This window comes from Urocitellus parryii, chromosome 6, assembly GCF_045843805.1.
Source record: "Urocitellus parryii isolate mUroPar1 chromosome 6, mUroPar1.hap1, whole genome shotgun sequence".
NCBI classification, from domain to species: domain Eukaryota; kingdom Metazoa; phylum Chordata; class Mammalia; order Rodentia; family Sciuridae; genus Urocitellus; species Urocitellus parryii.
The window spans coordinates 78,323,088-78,342,482 of NC_135536.1; the positions used below are offsets into that span (position 1 = coordinate 78,323,088).

Consider the following 19,395-nt stretch of genomic DNA (forward strand, 5'->3'; position numbering starts at 1 on the left):
GATACCATCTCACTCCAGTAAGACTGGCAGCCATTAGGAAGTCAAACAACAGTAAGTGCTGGAGAGGATGCGGGGAAAAGGGCACTCTTGTTCATTGCTGGTGGGACTGCAAATTGGTGCAGCCAATTTGGAAAGCAGTATGGAGATTTCTTGGAAAGCTGGGAATGGAACCGCCATTCGACCCAGCTATTCCCCTTCTCGGTCTATTCCCTAAAGCCCTAACAAGAGCATGCTACAGGGACACTGCTACATCGATGTTCATAGCAGCTCAATTCATGATAGCAAGACTGTGGAACCAGCCTAGATGCCCTTCAATGGATGAATGGATAAAAAAAATGTGGCATTTATATACTATGGAGTATTATTCTGCATTAAAAAATGACAAAATCATAGAGTTTGGAGGGAAATGGATGGCATTAGAGCAGATTATGCTAAGTGAAGCTAGTCAATCTTTAAAAAACAAATACCAAATGACTCCTTTGATATAAGGGGAGTAAACAAGGACAGGGTAGGGACGAAGAGCTTGAGAAGAAGATTTACATTAAACAGGGATAAGAGGTGGGAGGGAAAGGGAGTGAGAAGGGAAATTGCATGGAAATGGAAGGCGATCCTCAGGGTTATACAAAATGTCATATAAGAGGAAAGGAGGGGTAAGACAAGATAATACAAATGGAAGAAAGGATGTACAGTAGAAGGGGTAGAGAGAGAAAAGGGGAGGGGAGGGGAGGGGAGGGGAGGGGAGGGGGGACAGTAGAGAATAGGACAGACAGCAGAATACATCAGACACTAGAAAGGCAATATGTCAATTAATGGAAGGGAAACTGGTGTGATACAGCAATCTGTATATGGGGTAAAAGCGGGAGTTCATAATCCACTTGAATCAAACCGTGTAATATGATGTATTAAGAACCATGTAGTGTTATGAACGACCAATAAAAAAAAATGTAATAGTTGGATATTAGTGAAAAACTATTGAAGGAATAATATTGATCTCAACAGAATAGAATTTGATATGCTTAAAATGCCTGAGAACAAAGAGTCATTTTATGTTTATAATTAAACAGGAAATTGGACTTCTTTGTGGGATTATTTTAAATAAAGTATTATTTTTAACATTATCTGTAGAATATAAAAATAACTGATTTTGATTGGTTCCATTTGCATTAAAGTCATATATATTTCCATTGTATGTTGAGGTAGGGGTGCTATTTATTATATTCAAGTATTTTACAGATTTCAGTCTAAGGCAGTTGTGACAAGAAGCAAGAGAGACTGTCAGATCCTCTTTTTCAGTAGTATGCACTGTCTTGGGGATGCTTTGGATGCTTTCCTTGTCATAGTAATTGTGTATTTCCTTTTTTTTTCTTGAGAAAAAAATCAAAGTTTAGTTTCATTTTAGGGTCAAACAAGTAGAACCATTTTAGGTTAACATGCTATGCTATATTTTAGTGATTTTTTTAAAAATAACATATTTCTAGGAAGTACCAGTGGAATTTTTGGAGTTACATGATGTTGACTTAATAATTTCCCATGTGGAAAATAATAATCACATTGAGGAAACACAAGAAGATGAAGACGATGACATCGAAGATCCAGACATGGGTAATAGTTGTAATGCTTGCCACCTCCTTTATTGTCCTGACACCTATACGTTTGGTGAAGTTTATAGTGGGTTAACTTTCTCATAGAAAGTATCACATTCAAAACTCTGTGAAGCAGCCTGGAGAAATTTATTTTGAATCACATTTTATCAAGTTGATTAGGTAAAAATATGTAAGAATGCTGTGGTTTGTTTAGTGCATACCTTTCTTGGTACACATCAGCCTTCTAACTTTCCACAGCTGTGCTTTTTATTCTCCTAATCAGTTCTCTCAGTCCTTTTGGCCTGCTTCATGTTTAAAAGTCCATCCAGAAACCACAATATATTTCATTTTTTAAAATTATAGCTTTATAGTTATGCAGAGAATCTGGGTTCATCCTGACAAACTCATACTGCATGGAATTAAATTTCAGTTCATGATCTCTTTCCCTACCTGTTTCCCTCCCGTGTACTTTCCCCTCTCCCATAACAACATATTTCATTTTTATTATTTTTAGTAGGAAATGAAATTTTGTAGTGTTTCTAGTTATAAATTAGTCTGACTATTAACAGAATAGAGAGTAAATTTCAATAACATTTTATTAATTCTTTTTTATTGATTTTTTAAAAAAATAAATGATAGTAGAATGCATTACAGTTCTTATTACATATATACATCACAATTTTTCATATCTCTGGTTGTATATAAAGTATGTTGACATCAATTTGTGTCTTCATACATGTACTTTAGATAATGATGTCCATCACATTCCACCATCCTTGCTAATATCCTGCCCCCTTCCACTCCCTCGCACCCCTCTTCGGTATCTAGAATTCATCTATTCCTCCCATGCTCTCCTTCCCTACCCCACTATGAATCAGCCTTCTTATATCAAAGGCTGAAACATTTTTTTCTTGATTCTCTAATTGGGAGAATTTGGATCTCCTAATCTAAATTTTCCTGTTACAAATTCTCTCTTACTTTTCTTCATAAACTGATAATTTATCATTACATATTTGTTCATTTATCAAGTTTATTGTCTGGCTTTTCTATAGATAGAAGCACCATGTAGTCAGGGATTGTGTCTGTTATTTTTGACACTTGCCCTAGTATTTATCACAGTGTTTGGTATATAGTAGAAGCTGGATAAGCACTGCCAAATATGTATGGTAGAGTCTTTTAGAGTTGTAAATTAATATAATGATTGGAAAAAATAGCAATGCTTATATTATTTGTAGAACAAAAATAAATAATTGTTTCTAAACTAAACTTTGTAACTAGTCTGAACTTTGTAACTTCTAGATCAGAAAGCATCTCGGTGTTATTTCAGATAGGAAGCCAGACAACTGGAAAGTCTTCTAAATATACATTTTAACTACTTAGTATGTATTTAAAAGTTTTTTATAACAAAGTACCAAATTTTCATTTGCTTGCTTATAAGTTTAAATATTTTTAATTATACAACCAAAATTAGTTCCTTTTTTAAACATTTTAGATATTCAAGATGATGAAGTTGCAGAAACTGTTTACAGAGATAGGAAGAGACAGTTACCTTTGGAACTGACAGTGGAACTCACAGAAGAGACATTTAATGCAACAGTAATGGCTTCTGACAGCATAGTACTCTTCTATGCTGGTTGTAAGTATCAGCCTGTAGAGGAGATTGCAATACATATTAGGACATTTAAAGTAGAATTTATTTTTGAATTCTATGAAGTTCACATTGTAAAAATAACAGCTTTCCTATGTCCCAAATAGACTGCACATATTGAAACATTTACTTCTAACTGATTCTAAGGAATAAAACTGATTTTATATATATATCTATGAATGTGATTTACGAATTGAAGGTTAATAATTAAACTAGGTATTTAGCTAATTAATTTGAAGACTATTGATTCATGCCAATGATTTTAATATATTAACAGTTCTTATAGATTTATAGGAAATATATACTTTTATCTTCAAATAATAGTCTTTCAACTATATTACTTGCAGTATGAATGTAGAGAGTTGCATTTGGAGCCCTTTTAAGTGGTTGGACAATATTGAGTACTCTCTACTATATTTCTTATTTGGAAATAATAACTTTGGGTAAACCTATATGTTTTTTATATATAAGTATGGGTGCTTTGGAGATAAACATCTTGTAATATCTATTGATTTTTTTTTAATCTAGGGAATGCAGTATCCATGGCATTTCTACAGTCCTATATTGATGTGGCAATTAAATTAAAAGGTATTATATTGTGATATGCATGCTTATTTTCCTGATTTCTGAGCTGTAATCTTTTTATAAAATGGTGTCATCCTAAAGATATAGAAAACCACATAAAATTTCAGGTTGTTATGTTTATGTATCCAAGGTTAAATTAAATTAAGAGTATCAAAAATGCTTAGAAGCTGGACATGGTGATGCACTGCTATAATCCCAGCAGCTCAGGAGGCTGAGGCAGGAGGATGGAGAGTTCAAAGCCAGACTTAACAATTTATTGAGGTACTAAACAACTCAGTGAGACCTTGTCTCGAAATAAAATATGAAAAAGAGCTGGGGATGTGGCTCAGTGGTTGAGTGCCTCTGAGTTCAATCCCACGTAACAACAACAACAACAAAAAGTGCTGAGAAGCCTTCACTTTGATTATTTCATGGGACTTCTAGTAGAAACAAAGAGAGTCCGTGTATTAAGTACTTATGGCTACACAGTGTACCAGTGACTTTTTTTGGCTAAATTCAGTCATTCAGCAAACATTTATCGAGTGCCAATTATTATTAAATACTGTAGATAAAAATTTGAAAGGTAAGACCCAGTCTCACAGTCTATGAAAGATCCAAGATCCCTGTGTTCTTGAAGCTATATAGTTAGCTCCTCTTGGACTAGGATATTTTTTAATAGTTAGAATCTTTTTGTCTTAACTATTCTATTAAACCTAATCCAGTGGTAGTTAAATAAGAGAATAAGGATTGGACTTTAACTCAAAATGTCTAGGCCGTCATTACATCAAAGGCATGGGGAGAAGTGGTGAGACCTTTTAGTAAAGGGGTAGCAATGGATAAGATGTATATAATATTTTGTAATCATTTGAATATGACAGATGGTAGCATATTTTGTGTCCGTGGTATGGTTGCTTCCTACTGTTTACCTTGTAAATAGAAACTATCATAGTTAAATAGGCTTATTCTTGGCTCCTCTGAGAATGTTATTTACCATTTATCTTTTTTTGGGGGGGCGGGGCGGGTACCAGGGATTGAACTCGGGGGCACTCAACCACTTAATCACATCCCCAGCCCTTTTTTGTACTTTGAGATAGGGTCTTACTGAGTTGCTTGGTGCCTCACCATTGCTGAGGCTGGCTTTGAATTTGCAATCTGTTTGCTTCAGCCTCCCTAGCTGCTGGGTTACAGGCATGTGCCACCACACCTGGCTACCATTTAGTTTTTGACTTGTATGTGTTGACAGAATAAAAAGGTAGATAACCAATCCAGGACTTGCTTTCTTTTTCATTCAGTATGTTCTTGATGAATAACAATCCTATTAATAATTAGATGTCACATAAATGGACTATTTTGGAAGTTCTAGGACTTATTGTAGAAATGCATAGTATAGGTAACTATTGTGTCTTGTATTTTGGACTTTTTTAGAATTTGGAATATTTGCATATAATGAGATACATTGGGGATAGGACCCAAGTCTAAACATGAAATTCGTTTGTTTCATGTGCATTCTACACATATAGGCTGAAAGAAATTTTATATAGTATTTTTAATACACTTAAGTTTTGACTGATTTCTGTTACATGAGGTTAGATATGGAATTTTTTACTTTTGGAGTTCATGTTGGCACTCAGAAATATTCAGATTTTGGAGCATTTTGTATTTCAGACATTTAGATTAAAGATGTTCATCCTGTTTTATAACTGCAAATTAGAATAATAGTAGTACTTTGACATTAGTCCTATTAATTTGTCTTTTAGGTTGACTTCCTGGGAAAAATGTCATTTTTCATTTCCGTCTAAGAATATTTTTTACTCAGTCACAAGGTGGCAGCAAATATCAAATTTTGATGCTTGACATAGTATCTGTATCAAAGAGAATCTATTTTTTGTTTCAAAGTAGGAGTTCTATTTGAAATTAATGCATTGATAAAGAGGAATACAATACTGTAGCTATCTCAGAATATTACACTATTCAGATTGAAATATGAGTAAACACTGAAACCATTTTATAGAAAATAAAAATTTTATAATACCTTCAGCATAGCAGGCTTATAACTTTTAATAACATGTATCATGTGCTCTTTTTCCAGTTTTAAAGATAATATTAAAGTTTCAACTTTGTAGGGACAAAGTAATATGTTTAGCAGAAGTAGATGTGTTGAGGATGCTTACTGAATGGAAAGAACATCTATATTGTGTACTTGGGTGGCAATATAAGATGGCGCTCTATGTGAACAAGCATCACTTGATACTTGTTGAGGACATGATTAAAGAATAGGAGAACTTTGTAGAAGATTTAGCAGGTTTGGTTTTGGAAGGGATTAAAAACTTATTTTTGTTTATATGATCATATGTTGTTTAGGTATTAATATATTTTCAAAATTTTAAACTTTCAAAAGTTTAAAATTTGTTCTTGAAGGAATATCAGTGACCATCCATACATTTTTTTTTGAGAGAGAGAGAGAAGAAAGAGAGAGAGAGAGAGAGAGAGAGAGAGAGAGAGAGAGAGAGAGAATTTTAATATTTATTTTTTAGTTTTCGGAGGTCACAACATCTTTGTATGTGGTGCTGAGGCTTGAACCCGGGCCGCACGCATGCCAGGCGAGCGCGCTACTGCTTGAGCCACATCCCCAGCCCCATTCATACATTTTTGTAGACTGAGTACCTACTGTATAACAGACTTTGTTATAAACACTGGAAATGTAATGGTGAATTAGACACTGCTTGTTTTATCAGAATTTTAATACTAAATTCTAAGTGATAGATAAGTCATTGCCTTTATGAACTATAATAAAAATCTCTGAAAATATAAAGATGAATTTTCATTATTAAAAATTTGGGATGATAAAATATTTTTTAAAATATTGCATCCCACAAATTGAATCATTTGGTTAGGCTGTATCCTAAATTAATATACAGAGACTTCTTATTTCATATGATATTAAAGTTTATTTTTATTAGAATTTTTTTCTTTCAAAATCTGAATTGTGTGGTGCTTGTTTTGATTTTTGATCTCTTTTCACCCAGAAATTTATGTATTTCAAAGAACTTTACGTGTTGTATAATAGAACAAATAGGAATTTCTGCTTTGGATTACAATATGTGATTTTAAGCTGAAATTATAATATTTAGATGGGCATGCCTGTAACCCTAGATGAGTTTCACATGTGTCATTTACTCACGTGTTTATTAAAGGTGATTCATGTACAAGGACTGCTGTAGATGCTGGAGGTCAGTGGTCACTACTATCAAGCAGCTCTCTTGGTAGGGGCAGACATTAATCAAATAACTAAACAAAGGAATACCTAATTCATAAGGAGATAAAGGAGCATATATCAGAGGAACCTGATATAAATCAGGATGTTTCACAAGTAATCACAAATAATGAAAAAGACCTAACTCTGCAAAGGTTGGTGGTGGGAGGAAGGAGGGGATTTGCTACCAAAACAGGGTTGGTGGGGAGCAGGCTAGCACCAGAACAGACTTGAGTTTTGAAAAGATAATATCTACGATTATTGTAGAGCCATTGAATCCAGGGAAGTGAGTTAGAAGCCTGTTGTAGTTATCTAGGAGAAATGATGACTAGAGTATTGACAGTAAAGAGAAATGGACAACAATTAGAAATATTTAAACTTAAAGTGGTAAAATTGAAAATGTGTACTGATTGATGAGACATGGAGGGGCTTGGGAATGGGGAGGCATGTAGGATGATGCTTTGTTCTGTGAATTGCACAATTTTCACCAAGTAACACGGGAAGGAAAACTATATTTGGTTTTAGACATAGATATGTAGAGTTTGAAGATGTTTTCATTCTCAGGGAAGAAGGTAGTAAGGTTTCATGGTCCTGGAACTTCAAGGAAGAATCTGGGCCAAGGATACACATTTTGTATTCATTAGATTTTTGATGGTTATTGAGATTGTCTAGGAACAGAGTGTAGAACAAGAAGAGAAAGCAGTTTAAACAGAGCCTTGAGGAACTTCCAATTCCACTAGCAGAAGAGCCTTCAAGGAGTACCAAAAAGGAAAAGCAAGAGAGGTAGGAAAGAAGCTGATAGGGAAATTGTCACAAAAATCAAAGGAAGAGTGTTTCAGCAGAAGTGTTCCACACTGAGAATTTAAAATTGTTGGGCTAGGAAGAGAATGAAGATTCTAACAGATGATATTCTGCATTAATATCTACAAAATGTGCATTTTCCTTTAATTTAGACACATCCACTATGCTTCTTACTAGAATAAACTGTGCAGATTGGTCTGATGTATGTACTAAGCAAAATGTCACTGAATTTCCCACTGTAAAGATGTACAAGAAAGGCGAGAACCCAGTATCATATGTTGGTATGCTGGGAACTGAAGGTCTCCTGAAATTTATACAACTGTAAGTATTCAGCTTCACTATAAGATTTTTAATTCTAGGGGTCTGTAGAAGTTCTAATTCTCATAGTTTGTTAACATCCTTTGTTAAGGATGACATCCTTTATTAAGGATGCATTCCTTGACAGATCACAGAGTAAATATTGATAAGGACTGTCATTGCACATTCCATTATTTTGGGGGAGATGGTTATTTTGTTTATTGAAACTGATTTTTTTAAAAGAATAATATTTGTGAGGCATGGAGGGCTGAGGCAGAGGATTGCAAGTTTGAGGTCAACCTGGAAAATTTAGTAAGACTTTTGTTTCAAAAATTTGAAAGAAGAGCTCTGGGGGTGTAACTCACTGGTAGAACACTTGCTTCATATGTGCAGGATCCTGGGGTTGGTACGCCAGTCCCATAAAATAAATAAATAGTATTTAGTTGTCTCTTTTTTGTCAAGTTTATCATGTGTAATATGTTGTTTGCTAAGTTCAATGTTTTTTTTTATTGGTTGTTCAAAACATTACAAAGCTCTTGACATATCATATTTCATACATTAGATTCAAGTGGGTTATGAACTCCCATTTTTACCCCAAATACAGATTGAAGAATCACATCAGTTACACATCCACATTTTTACATAATGTCCTATTAGTAACTGTTGTATTCTGCTACCTTTCCTATCCTCTATTATCCCCCCTCCCCTCCCCTCCCATCTTCTCTCTCTACCCCATCTACTGTACTTCATTTCTCTCCTTGTTTTTCCCCCATTCCCCTCACATCCTCTTATATGTAATTTTATATAACAATGAGGGTCTCCTTCCATTTCCATGCAATTTCCCTTTTCTCTCCCTTTTCCTCCCACCTCATGTCTCTGTTTAATGTTATTCTTTTCCTCCTGCTCTTCCTCCCTGCTCTGTTCTTAGTTGCTCTCATTATATCAAAGAAGACATTTGGCATTTGTTTTTTAGGGATTGGCTAGCTTCACTTAGTATAATCTGCTCTAATGCCATCCATTTCTGTGCAAATTCCATGATTTTGTCATTTTTTAGTGCTACGTAATACTCCATTTTGTATAAATGCCACATTTTTTTTAATCCATTCATCTATTGAAGGGCATCTGGGTTGATTACACAGTCTAGCTATTGTGAATTGTGCTGCTATGAACATCGATGTGGCAGTATCCCTGTAGTACAGTTCAATGTTTTTTAACAAACTGAAAGATATCTTTAAAAATTGATTTTGAATATAGTTATGTATTTATCCAGCAACAGGATTTCATATCCAGTGAACATAACACTGATCCAGGAAGCAGAAAAATATTTAAGTGGAGAATTATATAAAGACTTGCTCACCTATTCTAGTGTGTCAGTACTGGGACTATTTAGTCCAACCATGACAACAGGTAAGTAGAGTTGAGATTTAAATTAAATAATGTACAGTTAAACATGTATTGTAAATTGTGTGTTATATATACTACTTTTAAGAAATGGGGTTTTAGTGCTTGTCTAATGAATTAGCATAAGATCTTCATAGATTTAGTAGATTAGCTTTTTTCATTTTTTTTCAAATTATTTTCCCCCAGTTTATTGTTTGCTTTTAAACTTTATTTAATAATAGTTTTGTGTGTAGTAGTTTAAAATTTGCACTCAAATCTATTGATTTTGATATATATTTTATTACTTTTAGATATAAAAAATTCTTATGCTGGGTGTAGTGGCACATGCCTATAATCCCAGCAGTTCAGGAGGCTGAAGCAGGAGGATCCAGGTTCAAAACCAGGCTCAACAATTTAGCGAGACCAACTCAAAATAAAAATTGAACAATAAAGGGCTGAGAATGTAGCTCAGTGGTAGAGTGCCCCTGGTTTCAATCCCCCCCAAAATCTTATTGTATCAGTTAATATTCACCTGTAATTTATTGCTTTAACATATAATATTGTGGGTCTTAAATTAATTTATATTGTCTCCTTGTTATGAATATTTTTCTTTTTTAAAAGTTGTAGTAAAATATATATAACATAAAATTTATCAACTGTTTTTAAGTGTATAGTTCTCTAATGTTACCTATACTCACACTATTTACAACTAACCTCCAGTACCTTTGCATTTTGCAGAACTGAAACACTATATTCATTAAACTCCTCCACCCCATCTCTCCCCTGCCTTTATCACTACCATTCTATTTTCAGTTTTATATGCATCTGACTACAAGGGGAATCACGTATTTCTTTTTCTGACTGGTTTTCTTGATTTAGCGTGATATATTCAAAGGTTATGCTTGCTATAGGATATATCAGAATTTCCTTCCATTTTAAGACTGATTAATATGCCATTATATGCAAATTATATTATCTTTTTACTCTGATTGTATCCTTTGATTTTTTCTCTTTAAAGTATTTTAACCATTAAGATATCTTGATACCTGATATGAGGCCAGATACCAACTTAACACTTTCTAAGTAACTAACAGTTACTCTTTTTTCCCCTCTGCTTACATGTGATTTCACCATCCCCATGTTAAATCCATATCTCTGAATGTGTATGTATGTCTTTAAATGCTTTCTATTTCATTCACTTTATCTATTGATACTTCAATTAGTTTTTTTAACTTTTTATTCGTTCTTTTTAGTTACACATGATAGTAGAATGTATTTTGATATATATCATATACATGGAGTGTAACTTCTCATTTTTGTGGTTGTACATGATGTTGAGTTACACTGATTGTGTACTCATATATGAACATAGAAAAGTTACGTCTGATTCATTCTACTGTCTTTCTCATTCCTGTGCCCCTCCTTTCTCCTCATTTCCCCTTTTCCAATTGGATGAACCTCCACTTCTCCCTTTCCTACCCACCTATTGTGATTTAGCATCTGCATATCAGAGAGAACATTTGGCCTTTAGTTTTTTAGGATTGGCTTATTTCACTTAGCAAAATAGTCTCTATTTCCACCCATTTACTGGCAAATACCACAATTTCATTCTTCTTTAAGGTTGAGTAATATTCCATTGTGTATTTGTACCACATTTTCTTTATCCACTTATCCATTTAAGGGCACCTAGGCTGGTTCCATAGCTTAGCTATTGTGAATTTAACTGTATACATTTAACTGTATACATTGTATACATTTCTTTCTTTAGAGTTATGTAGTTCATTGAAGAACATCTTCATTCAATCATTTTGATGATTTCAACTCCCTCTTGAGGAAGATGAAGATGTTTTTAATTTCTTTTGTAGTCTTTGTATAGAGCCCCATGTTATGGGTTCAGATTATCATTATTGATGCATTTTTTTTTCATTAAACATTTGTCTTTCCAAAATCTTTTGCATTTACTTTTTCAACATTTTAAGATGAAAATTTTCAAACATACTGCAGAGTTGAAAGATTTACGTGAAAACCTACAGACCCATCACCTATATCTGCCAGTGTTGTACATACCTATACATCGGTCCAGCTGTTAATCCATTTTATGTACATACCTGCACCTGTATGCATCTATTAATTCAACTTATTTTTATTTGAATTTAAAATTAATAGTTTTGCATTCAACTTTTACACAATACATATAGCAATTACTTTTACTTGAATAGTTTTCCATGGCATTGTAAACTGCCTTAATTTTAAATATCACAATTTACCTATCCTTAAACTCTTACTCTTTATCTCTTGTTTCATAGGAGTGTCTTTCAGTATGTTTTAAAGGAAGTGTACACACAAGGTATTTTTTCTGATCAGTAGTATTTTCCAGAATGTTATATTTGCTATTGCATGTTTTTAGCCTTAATATTTTCTTAATTATAATCACTCTCCATTTATCCAGCAAACTTCCCTCATTTTTATTTTTCTTGCCTTTGAAATGAATTTCAAATTCTAAATGAAATCTTTTAAGAATATATGTATGGGAAGAAGATCCCCTATCTTGCAGTACATTTGTACAGATCAGGTGCTTATTAAATTTTACTTTCTACAAATTTATGTATTGAAACTTTTTTTGGTTTTGTTCTTTTCAAAGTTTTTAAAAAAGAGAGCTATTGGAACATACACTAAATGAAATTACAAACATATTATTATGTGCTCTGTGGCTTGCCATCTTTTTTTTTTTTTTAAAGAGAGAGTGAGAGAGGAGAGAGAGAGAGAGAGAGAGAGAGAGAGAGAGAGAGAGAGAGAGGAGAGAGAGAATTTTTAATATTTATTTTTTTAGTTCTCGGCGGACACAACATCTTTGTTGGTATGTGGTGCTGGGGATCGAACCCGGGCCGCACGCATGCCAGGCGAGCGCGCTACCGCTGAGCCACATCTCCAGCCCCGGCTTGCCATCTTAAAAGGCAAAATCCTAGAATAACTAGCATCTTAATGTGTATACTTTCAATCTAAATCTTTTTAGATTGTGTTTCACTCTTTCTTCCCCTTTTTATATTTTTGTTTCTACAGTTGACTCTGTCTTCTATGTATTTTAGACCTGGTGCCCCAAAGTTTTATTCATTATTTACACTAGACCTCCTTCCAAAAATAATTTGAATTTTTAGACAATAAAAATATCACAAATAACAGTAAATCATTAAAACAAAGGTAAGAGTTATGCAATAAAACACTAAGGGATAATTATGTGAAAATTCCAGAAAACACTGCTGATTATAATATAGCCCTGAGCTATCTGTAACAACTAGAAACAAAAAGATGACATTTTTACCATGTTCTATTTATATAATAAATTATAACATACAAGTTAAGATGCTGATTCATCCACAGAGAAAATGTTTTCCTGTTTGTAAATCCTGGGAAGAATTTTTCATATTGTTTTTTAAATAGGGGCTCAACATAAGAAACAATGTACTTGATCATTTCTACTCAAATGATGATAAAGTTCACATGTAGTTATCTTTCAACAAAAATCAAAAGCACAATATTAAATCATATAAAGATGGTTCTGGTGTGCCAGAATGACATACTATGGATTATGGTGCTGGGTATTGAACCCATGGCCTTGTGTATGCAAGGCAAGCACTCTACCAACTGAGTTATATCCCCAACCCTCATGAAAACACTTTTAACAAAAAATTTTTACAAGTAGAGCGGATTCTGTATGAGGAAATTATATGAAAATATTAGTGTGTTTTTCCACTGATATTTACCAAAAATGAAAAGCTGAAACAGATTCCATTATTTCATTGCTTTAAATAAAGATTATCTATTGTCTAGAATTTAGCTGTTTTCTCTTAGAATGAAAGTATAGGCATTCAGTCCTTTTTTAGTTGCTTATTTTCTTATGAGTCTTTTCTACTTTGCTGTAGCACAGGCTTAAAAATATTTGAATAGGTTACTAGTTTCTCATTAAATTTATGACTATAAATGAGCTCCAGATGCTACCTATAGGCTGATTAACCGTTCTAGTAAAGTTGATTTCCAAGTTGATTTTCTGCAGACTATGTTACTTAATCTTGTGGAAAGTAATCACACTTTTAAAAGAAAAAGCCCTGTGGTGACCCAATATTGACATCCCTTATATTGTGAATTTAGTGTTGACTGGTAAGGTATGGATCTGTGGTTCAGTATGTCTGGTCCTCAAGGTAGTTGTATGGATTACTCCTTCCATCAGAATTTGGCTATTTGAGCTGCTGTGAAACTTTGGTACATGGTGCTGAACTATCATTTGACTTTTCACATGACAAGAATACTTCATTTACCCATAAGTCCACCTCTGCTCTTTTCTCATTAGTCTACAGTGATTTAATTGAAACTTGTTTTTTGGTTATAAAATAGTCATTATTGGGATTCAGAATATGTTGGCATTTATGAAAATAAACTAAAAATCTACAGAAATAATACTTTTAGTTCTGAACATGTATATCCTAACAAATAAAAAACAGCAATACACAAATTAGTCAAAAATTCAAAACTAACAAAAATACATTATAGAAAATGTGAAAATAAAAGGACAAAAATCCCTTAGAATTACACAATTCTAACACAATCCTAATTAGAGAATTAGGATTTTTTAGTCTTCTTTTGTTTAATGCATGTAGACACCTTGTAAAATGTATCATTTCATATTCCTGCTTTCATGCTGTAGCTGTTCCCATGTACCCTGTCTATGACTAAAAAACAACAGATATTTGTTCAGTCACTGTGTATGGTTAGAGTACTGTAAATCTTGCAAATCACATTTAGAGTACATTTGTTTAGAAAACAATAGTTGTATTATATAAATTTACATTTCTTTAATAAGCTAGTGTCATAAAAATGGATGTATTTTAGAAGCATTCAGATTTATTTTAGAGTTACTAAGTTATCTAAGGTGTCTTAAATATTTATCTTTGACATCAAATAATGAAGTACTATCACCTATAAATCTATTTATCTGTTGAACCAGCATACATAATATTAAAGGTTTCAGAGTTTTGTCATATGTATTTATAGCCAAAGAAGATTTTACTGAAGCAGGAAATTACCTAAAAGGATGTGTCATCACTGGAATTTATTCTGAAGAAGATGTTTGGATACTGTAAGTTTGTTGCTTTTCTAATTTTAGGGAGGAAGAAGCTATGCAATGGTGTATTGCTTGTCTTTACACTGCTAATCTAGGAAGATAGTTCAGAAACATAAGCAAATTTATAATTTCCCTTCTAGGAAATACCAGGCTATTAAGATTTAAATGTTTATATAGATACATATTTGTGTGTGTGTGTGAGTGTGTGTGTGTGAGTGTGTATGTATATCCATACCATAGCGCCCACAGGGGTAATCTTAGATTCATACTTCATACTCATTTCCTCTTTAGGTTCGAATGCAGTTTGGATTCTTTGGAGGTGTTATAGTTTTTGAGAATTTTACTTCTCTAGCATTTGAGGGTTTTGTTTGTTTGTTTGTTTTGCCACTGAAGTATGTTTTAAAAAAATCACTTTTTAGCCACTTTAGTTGCTTTGTCTGGAAGATGAGGCTCCTATGATTATCAAAATATTGTAGTTGCTTTTATGGTTTGCATATGAAGTATCCCCCAAAGGTGTCTGTTGATGCAGGAATATTCAAATAAATGATTGGATTACAAGAGCTGAAACCTAATCAGTCAATACAGTTTGAATGGGTGGTAACTGCAGGCAGGTGTGATATGGCTGGAGGAGATTGGTCATTCGAGGCATGCCCTGGAAGTATTTATCTTCCCTGAGGTCCCTTTCCCCTTCTCTGTGTTTCCTGGCTACCATAAGCGGAGTAGTACTCCTCCGCTATGCCCTTCCATGATGTCTCACCTTGGGCCAAGAGCAACAGAGTTGGCTGACCATAGACTGAACCTCTGAAACCATGAACTAAAATAAACTTTTCCTCTTCTAAGTTGTTTTACTCTTTCTAGAAAGAGTAAAACACAATCTCACTTCAGGTATTTTGGTCACAGTGGTAAAAGGCTAACAGTTGTTGTAGAAAGAAGGACTAGATCGCAAGTTTGGAGACTGTTTTTAATACAATGACATTCTACGTTAATGGTTCATTTTGGGGTACTTAATAAACTTGTTTATAAACCCCAGCCATTTGTCTTTCTTACCTTCTGACTATAATATTCCTAATTGTGATTTCTGAGCTTAAAACTTTCATCTTAAACATTGCTCTTGATGATGCTTTTGTTAGTTCTATGAAATCAATAATTTTTGTATACACTGAACTAGGAAAATATGAGACCTATCCATCTGATAATGTATATCAATTGTTATTCTGTATTGTCAATATGCACTTAATTATAGTCCGTAGAATTAGACTGGTGATTTACAGAGTGTTTTGTTTATAATTAGCTGGTCAACTAAAGTTCCTCTAAGTGATCTGAAGACTGGGCTTGCTAACCTCAATAATATTATATTGTCTCTACTTTGTTCTGGCATGAGTTTAGATTTTATTTGTGTTACTACCTTATTAATAATTTCCCATTAAGCTTTTTACCTATTCACAAAATTTCCTTTTAGATTTGTTAGCGAAAATAGTGGGAGGAGGGTTTGGGCTCTTGTCTCAATGGAGAGAACACACACTGCATGTGAGTTCCTTATTTTAATTCACTGTCCACTATTTATCACTCTGTGAATTCATTTTTTCCCCCTCTAAAATGGAGTGTTATGGGCTACTTTCTGGGGGATATTCTGAGGATTAAATGAAAACCTAACTAAGCTAGTACATTGCCTGGCAAATAGTAGGTTTCTCATAGGTGCTCATCTCCTTAGTAGTGTGGTAAGCATTCCAAAGGGGCCACAAGTCTTTCAGTGCATTCTAAATCCTATGTAGTCATTTTCTTGATGAGTAAGTTGTGTAGGGGGGAAAGAAAATCTATCTAGATTCTATTAATTGAGTTTGTCAAGGATCCTGAACAGATAGTTTCACATAGAACATGAGTTTGGGATTTGAGTTAATTTTTTCTGTGGAGGCAGGGCTTTTCACTTTCTGCTTCCTGCTGTGACTTGCTGGCCTATTTTTTTCATGTCTTTGATGACCTCCTGTATTTTGATTGTGAATTTTAATACTACATTTCTCTATAGGTCAAATAAATATGCTGCAACTCTTCCAGCCCTGCTACTTGCCAGACACAAAGAAGGCAAAATTGAGAGCATTCCACTTGCTAATACCCATGTGCAGGACATAGTTCAAATAATAACAAATGCATCACTAGAAACATTTGTAAGTATATTTTATAATCAGGTTATTTAGGATAAAATCTAGACCAATTAAAGATAGTATACAGTAGAACACAATTTTCCAGTTTGGGGTGGAAAAGGATACCATGTTTTGTGGGCTGAAGATTGATTGGGTTGCTTTGTTTTATTCATTCATTATGCATACAGCTTTTCTAGTCCACTGCCCAAAGCTTACCTGTGTGGCTGAAGTCGGTTGAAGTCAAACTTGTTACAAAGTAAATGGATTCTAAAGAGTCAGACTGCCTGGTTCTAAATCCTTGCTTAAATCCTCACTGGCTCTATGGTACCCTCTCTGTTCCTAAGTTTCCATATGTGTAAAATATAGATTATTATATATTATAAAATATAGAGAGTTATTGTGAGGAACAGTTAAGATGTATGTAGTGCTTTATGGACAATGCTTGGCCCATGGTAAATATTCAACAGATGTTAGTTACTATTTATACAGTTTTAAACTGTCTTATTAAAGTCCTTTTCCAGTGCTTTACTTTGCTTAATAGTGGATTCAAGGGCACAACAAATGTAACCTGCAATACTTGATTTCAGTTGTTTTGCATATATGTTAAATATAGCTATAATATTATATATTTATACTCCTATATTTTTAAAGTGGCACAAAGAACACCATTTAAATCAGATAAAATGTTGAATTACTGATTTTCCCATTATGATATTTGTTGTCATGATTATCTAAATGATAATACATTGAGGCTCAAATAATTGACTGTTGTCTTTAATAAATCTGTCACCTAAATTTTTGTTCCCCTCTCTTCCTCCCTCAAAGTTACAAGTTATAATTAATTAAATCATTAAGTTAATATTTTCAGGATGTAGTTTTCTAAATGATTTATAAAAATAGTAGCATGTTTGTTTTTAATGACATGTGATTAAATAAATATTTCCTTAACATGTACATAGTATTGTAACTTGAGATTCTTTTTTTCTCAAAAACTGCAAAAAATAATCAAGAAAATTAGAATCAACCATAATTTCTCTAAATTTGGGAACGTATTTCTCCAAAGTTTAGAAAAATTGCATGTCTTTTTATATTAAGAATATTTCAAAGAATGTAGACATGCATATTGATTTTAATATCTGTTTTCTGTTGTACCAATGTTCCATGATTCATTTAACCAATTTTCTACTGACACTTAAGTTGTCCTCAAGACATCTTGATCTTTTCACCTGACAGATATAGGAAAGAACAGCATCCATCACTGATCTTTCTTTTCACAAATTCATATTCCAGTTAGTTACCTTTCTAAAAATAGGCCTAACCATGTCACTAATCTGACACAAAAGTCTTCTTGATATTCCCTGAAGTAAGAACTCATCAAGGCATGACCCGTCTGGTCTCAGCCATGTTTACCTCTTGCAGTCTTAAATCGGGGACCTTTCATTTCACTGATCCCAGTATTGTTTGCTTTAACACCTCTCTACCTATCCTCATGATATTCCCTCCATCTGTGATCCCTGCTCAAGCATGCACCTCACTCTGTCAAGAACTTATTCCTTATACAAAACCCAGCTCAAATATCACTTCCTAAAATCACTCACAAGCTCCCCTGCCTTGTTTTTTTAAGCTTGTTTAATTTTGAGCCCATAGGTTTCCTTATTGTCATTCATAAATAATATTTTCAAGGATCACAGTAGTTTGGGTAATTAAGTGTCTCCTCTTAACTAATTAATTAGTTAATTAAACAAACTCTGGGGGCTGAGGTTGTGGCTCAGTGGTAGAGCACTTGCCTAACATGTATGAGGCACTGGGTTCGATCCTCAGCATCTCATAAAAATAAAATAAAGATATTGTGTCCACATAAAAACTAAAAAATAAATATTTTTTTAAAATTAAACAAACTCTGGACTTGTAACTAATTTCCCTATTTCTGCTATCATTAAGCCAGGGTTCAGAAATATCCTTAGATATTAGTCCTAAAAACTAGGCTAAGGTTACTGTCACGTGACATATAGTGATAATTACTATGCTTACCATATATAGATTATTATCATCTCCAAATATAAGGGAAATCATCTGTGCTTAAGAAAAAGCTGGCATTTTCATATAATGCTGTAAGGGAGCAGAGTACCTCAACAGAGCTGTAAAGACCTATCGGATACTTAGTTTCATTTTCCATTTTGAAGTCTAATGTAGGAGGAGATCTTTTAAGGTGGGTGATGGGAGTTGGAATTGGGAAGGAATAATGATGTAATGTTTTTGTGTTGGTGGACTCAGCAGAGATTTTTTAAAATTTTTAGTTTTAATGTATCCTTAATAGTTGACTATATTGAATGTGTTTTAATACTTCAATAAATATATGTACCATGTGTAATGATAAAAAAAAATGTCTCCCCTTCTTTGAGGGCAGGGAAGTATCTACTTTCTTTAAAGATTCAGCACCCAGCATAACATCTTAAACTCTGTAGTTCTCAATACATTTTGAGTTGAGCAGTGATAGCTGTATCACCTAATGTTTCTGCTGGCTCAGTAACATCTGTCAATATTTAGGAGGGGGATATAACTCCAGTGGAAGAGTAAAAGATGATACTTTACACAAGAAACCAAAAGAGAGGAAT

General features: G+C 33.5%; 1 protein-coding gene across 1 annotated transcript in view; it reads left to right on the forward strand.

Annotated features, from left to right (window-relative positions):
- Txndc16 (thioredoxin domain containing 16) overlaps positions 1-19,395 on the forward strand; it is a 98,274-nt gene that overhangs the window by 69,632 nt on the left and 9,247 nt on the right. The window contains exons 12-18 of the mRNA XM_026411039.2: positions 1,479-1,602; positions 3,076-3,219; positions 3,760-3,819; positions 8,002-8,170; positions 9,417-9,553; positions 14,573-14,657; positions 16,666-16,804. Coding sequence (XP_026266824.1) covers positions 1,479-1,602; positions 3,076-3,219; positions 3,760-3,819; positions 8,002-8,170; positions 9,417-9,553; positions 14,573-14,657; positions 16,666-16,804 — 858 coding nt within the window. The remainder of the gene's footprint in view (positions 1-1,478; positions 1,603-3,075; positions 3,220-3,759; positions 3,820-8,001; positions 8,171-9,416; positions 9,554-14,572; positions 14,658-16,665; positions 16,805-19,395) is intronic.